A 5045-nucleotide genomic window follows, 5' to 3' on the forward strand; every position below is an offset into this window, starting at 1 on the left:
ATAATGCAGTCTTCCATTATGTGTTGTATGGTATGGGGTGAAGTGTTACATCCTGGGCAGCTGTTCACAACACGGTCGTCCAGCCTCTTCTGGTAGCTTAGAAGTGCTGGGTGGTGACCGCATCGCAGTCTGGCCAAGTGGACTCTGTCCTTTCGTGGGAGAGAGGATTCAGAAGGGTGGATATCAGGGGGTCTGGCATGCAGCAGTGTGTTGTCTTTCAGTGTGTTAATGGAGCGGTGAGTGATATGATTATGAATATGTTTCCGGAGGCTGGTATTTGGTGGTTGTGGAGGAAGAGAAGAGAGTATCTGTGCGTAATAAAGGTCTTTGGGTGTAGTTTTAATGTTTCTTGGTGTGTGTGGGTGTTCTGCTATGTAGTGTAGCGGGTGTGATGTGTTTGTGGTGGCTGCAGCAAGTGTTTGTGTGCCTCTCATGTCGAGGTGGTCCTTGACTTTGAGGACTTTTGTTTCATGGTGTAAATGGTCTGTAGGTGATGTATTTGTGCAGCCTGTAATTGTTTTTAGGGCTTTGTTTTGTATGATTTGAAGGGTGTTGTGGTGTGTCTCACTGAGATTAGGAGCCCATGCAGGACTCGCATAATTCATCACTGAGCGTATGCATTGTTTGTATATTGTTATATTGGTTTCTTTGTTTTGTCCAAATGTTGTTCCAGTGATTGACTTAAGTGCGTTAAGTCTAGGTGTACATTTGTTTTTTATGTTTGTGAGGTGTTGTTTGAAAGACATGGATGTATCGTATGTTACACCAAGAATTTTCGGTGTGTTTGTGTGTGGTATTAGAGTGTTGGTGATGTAGAGATGAGGTATGTATTTGTGTTCTTTTGTCCAGTTGGTGAGAAGTGTTGCTGTAGATTTGGTTGGAGCTATTTTGAGTCTGTTTGTGATGAACCATGTGTTGAGTGTGTCAAGGTAAGGCTGGATTATTTCTGCAGCTTTGTCTGTGTTACGATGTGTGCATGTGATTGTTATGTCATCTGCATAGGAAGAGATTTGTATTTCTGAGGTGTCTGGCGTGGGTAAGTCATGCATGTATAGATTAAATAATGTGGGGGATAGAACTGAGCCCTGTGGTACTCCGTTCTTAATGTTTCTGATGTGCGATGATTGGCCATTATATGACACATGAGCATTCCTGCCTGCCAGATAATTGGCCAGCCATCTTTTGGTGTTATTGTGCATGTCTGTGTTATATATTTTATTTGTTAGGTTGTGGCGGGGGATAGCATCAAAAGCTTTACTAATGTCCAATGTTATAAGAAGGGTTCTGTGGTGGGGCCTATCTGAATTGATGCCATCTAAAATTCTTTGTGTGAGGTTTGTCAGAAGAGTGTTTGTGGAGTGTAGTGGCCTAAAACCGTGTTGTGAGTCAGCAAGGGGAATATATGGTGTGACAAGTTTAAGTATTAGGTGTTCAATGACTTTAGAGGGGGTGCAGAGAAGTGTGATTGGGCGGTGCGATGTTGGGATTGTTGGGTCTTTGTTCGGTTTTGGAATGGTGATTATTTTACCATGCTTCCAGATGTTGGGTATAGTGTTGTGTGAATAGCTGTAGTTTGCAATGTTTGTGAGTGCGTGTATACCTTGTGGTCCAATGTGTTTTAGGTGGATGTTGCTTATGTTATCAGGGCCACAGGCAGATGAGTGCTTGAGATTATGCATTATGAGTTTTGTCTGACTGTCTATGAAGGGTGTATAGTCTGAGTCTGTGGGGAAGTCTTTCTTACGTCGAATGGTGCGTCGGTCGTCAGGGTGAGATGTAAGATGGCTCGTCTGTGCAAAATGACGTATGAGTGCGTTTGCTTGTTGTCTGTTTGAGGGTAGATTATCTGTTGTTGTGATTATTGCTGCGTGAGAGCGTGTAGTGTTAGTGTTGGATAGTGTGATGCTGTTGAGTGTTTTGTACAATTTGCTGGTGTTTGTTTTGTGATCAAGTGTATTGATAAAGTTTTGCCAATTTTGTGTTTTTTGTTCATGTATTTTATTGGCAATCACAGTGTTTAGTGTTTGTATTTGGTCTGCTATGTTTTGAGGGATAGGTGTGGGGGTATCGTGTTTAAGTGTGTCACGTTGTCTGATGAGGCCTTGGATTTCTGGTGTGAAGTTGGGGTTGTGTGATTTTCTGTTGCCTCTTGGGATGTATCTCTTGTCTGCGTTTTGTATGATTGTACAAAACGCAGACAAGAGATACATCCCTAGAGGCAACAGAAAATCACACAACCCCAACTTCACACCAGAAATCCAAGGCTATAGTTGTGCTGCCTAACTAAAAAAAATGGAAGCGTACAGTAAAGATTTTATATGAGAGATTATTGAGATATACCGTCAACATCCATGCCTATGGAAGTTAAAAGTAAAGAATACTCTAATAAAATCATGAAAAACAATGCTTATGAAATACTCGTTTCAAAATTTAAGGAAGGGTCAGGTCTAGATTCCATACTCGCTAGTAGATGACTTCACGGGATCATATGCAAGGATGTATACTTCATCACTTCCTGTGCATGATGGCGGCGACCATGCAGGCATTGTATTACTCCAGGTACCCACTGCGCATGCTTCTCCGCTCAGCACTAACCTGTATCCGAAATATCAGTTAATAATGACATTTTAACACTGATTAAATCTTTGTAGAAGATGTATAGCTTTTCTTGTGTCTTATCATGGTTTTTTTTTCGAAAATATAATTACAACTGCCCTCGATTACGTGACATTGTTGTTAGAATCATCTCGCGGATCGGTACTACCTTTCCCATGAAGCCTAGCCCGGGCTTAGACAGATGAGTAGCGAACCTGACATTTGGCGGAGACAATGCCATGCAGGAGTCGACTGCCATGCATGCCATGTCGGTTGTCCATTTCACCAACTTAATTGATCTTAGCCAGAGAATAAATGATTATGAGATAAGCACACAATCAAAATTTGTCTCCTATATTGAAGAAAAGTCATTTGGATCTGATGGTAAGTTGTACGGGTGAATTTGTCGTCTTTTTTGGATGTATGTTGTGTATGTACGTGTTGTAGTATCATGATGGATGGGCTAGTAGGCCCTACTACTAACTAAGCTAAGGACTACTTTTTATTATTTTAGCCCCCCACCTAAACCTAAATAGAAAAATAAAAACATGAACATGATGAATAATCCTCCCACTAATTCAATCAAATTCATCATATAAATATAATAAATAGGCCTAATGATTATTAGGCCTATAGGCCCTATATTTATTATATTTATCATCATCATATAGGCCTAATTAATATAATAATTAATGGTGTGTATAATAATAAGAATAGGCTACATATTATAATAGGCCTAATAAGGTCTAATCTGTGACTTATTATATTATATTTCCTTCAGAATGGAAACCAAAACATGAAGACAGAATTTACTATAGCCGTCAAAATCAAGGGATCCCTATAGAGTTCAATGGTTTACCATTCATTTTTGTGGGGAGAAAAGTTCTTTCATGCCACAAGGGACCAGACCTGAAGACCACTCAAAAAATAAGTATGCAAAAGAACGGGATGATATTGCTGTAAGTCTTAAAACATTGAAGATTCAGAATTGATACTTGAAGTTTGCAACAAATTTAAACATCAAGTTTCAAACTCCAAAGAGGAGACTACTGCATCTGGCTATCATCGCTCATTTCGATATTTTCTCTACTGAGTATTACCTTGCAATGGGTGCAGCAGTTTAATAAAACATTCAAAATATTATGTCTTCTTGTATTTTAGAGAAGTGATCATCCACAGGCCTGTAAAAGGAGGAACCATATTCAACCTACTAAGAAAGTAAACTGTCCTGCCCAGATTTACATAATAGAGATAGCTCGATTTCCTGATTTTAAGGTATGTTAGTTGGTGGTAATATAGAAGTTATATTGCAAAGTATATTAGGCTCCCTACTCTTACTATAATCTAATCTCAATTAAATTTAAAATTTTCAACAAAACATTTTGAAAACTTTTTCAGATTGAAGAAAATGTAAAGCATCTGAGAGACAAGCAGTCAAAAAAATTGAAAAAAGCTCTTATAGACGGTAAAGTGGTCAAATTTGAAAGGGTTTATATCATGAAGCTTCCTGCAGTGACTGAACACACAGGTCATCCCTTTAGGAGGAGAGGTATGTACAGTATATGCTCCATATTTTATGTTTTATGAAATAAACTCTTTGGTAGAAAACTTAAAAGTACATTAATATTTTCATGATAAAGGATCTCAAAAGTTTTGGTAAGTGTAACTCTTAGTATAAATGTATGTCTAATCTAATCTAATCTAGTGGTTTTGGTAAATGCATCTTTTGTATGTACCTATTCCTCTGCACTCTGCTTAGATAAAACTTCCTCTCACCATAACCTAGATTTCCACCATATATTCTTTCCAATAGCTAAATATTGTAAGTACATAATAAATTGTAAGTATTCTCTAACACTACAACTGTATGTGCATGTAACTCTGTTGTAAAAGTATTGCTTTCTTAACCAAAATAGTAAACATAGAAATCTTGTCAAGTTTTGGTGTTGGGTAGGTTTCCAATACACTTTCACTGTCTTTATATGTTATTAAATCTCTAGCCTCCCATTAGAAGAGAGGGTTGAATATTGGAATTTAGTTGAACCTTTCCACGTAGGTTGGAGGAATGATGGAGCCTGTGGATGAGAGAATTGTTGCCAGGGTTAATGAACTAACCAAATCTGGCATAAGGCGAGCAGGGACTATGAAGAGATTAGTCTATGAATATGTCAAAAATGACCTTTTGCGTGGAGAGGATATGCCATCAAGATCACGTAAAAGGTGAGAATTCAAATTTCTTAGTCATGTAGCATCACATGATTTACATACCAGTACACAGTCTTTTCCTATGATTAATATAAAATCCCTAAGAGGGTATGATTAAATAATCCAAAGTTTGTTCTATCATTCCAGATTCTTCCCAACCAACAAAGACCTGTATAATATCATAGCTAAAGTAAAAAAAGGTTTTAGTAAAAAGGATCAGGAAAACCTCAAAACACTAGTGTCCA

The 5045-nt window shown here is 38.2% G+C and overlaps 1 protein-coding gene across 1 annotated transcript; it reads left to right on the forward strand.

The window, feature by feature from the left end:
• The first annotated feature begins 2912 nt into the window (after window positions 1-2912).
• On the forward strand, window positions 2913-4606 carry LOC143023892 (uncharacterized). Its single transcript, XM_076182552.1, has 5 exons — window positions 2913-2979; window positions 3377-3554; window positions 3757-3870; window positions 3994-4144; window positions 4596-4606. Exons 2-5 carry the CDS (start codon window positions 3486-3488, stop codon window positions 4604-4606), a joined length of 345 nt encoding a protein of 114 aa, XP_076038667.1. The 5' UTR covers window positions 2913-2979; window positions 3377-3485.
• The last annotated feature ends 439 nt before the right edge of the window (window positions 4607-5045 follow it).

Source organism: Oratosquilla oratoria, unplaced genomic scaffold (genome assembly GCF_046742065.1).
Source record: "Oratosquilla oratoria isolate Oo_2021 unplaced genomic scaffold, ASM4674206v1 SCAFFOLD68, whole genome shotgun sequence".
In the NCBI taxonomy this organism is placed as follows: Eukaryota; Metazoa; Arthropoda; class Malacostraca; order Stomatopoda; family Squillidae; genus Oratosquilla; species Oratosquilla oratoria.

What these genes read in the sequence shown, in the direction of transcription:
- LOC143023892 (XM_076182552.1), top strand. Translation starts at nt 3,486, where the DNA reads ATGCCACAAGGGACCAGACCTGAAGACCACTCAAAAAATAAGTATGCA. An exon ending in AAGAACGGGATGATATTGCT is followed by an intron (nt 3,555 to 3,756) that starts GTAAGTCTTAAA and finishes CTTGTATTTTAG; the next exon opens with AGAAGTGATCATCCACAGGC. An exon ending in CTCGATTTCCTGATTTTAAG is followed by an intron (nt 3,871 to 3,993) that starts GTATGTTAGTTG and finishes AAACTTTTTCAG; the next exon opens with ATTGAAGAAAATGTAAAGCA.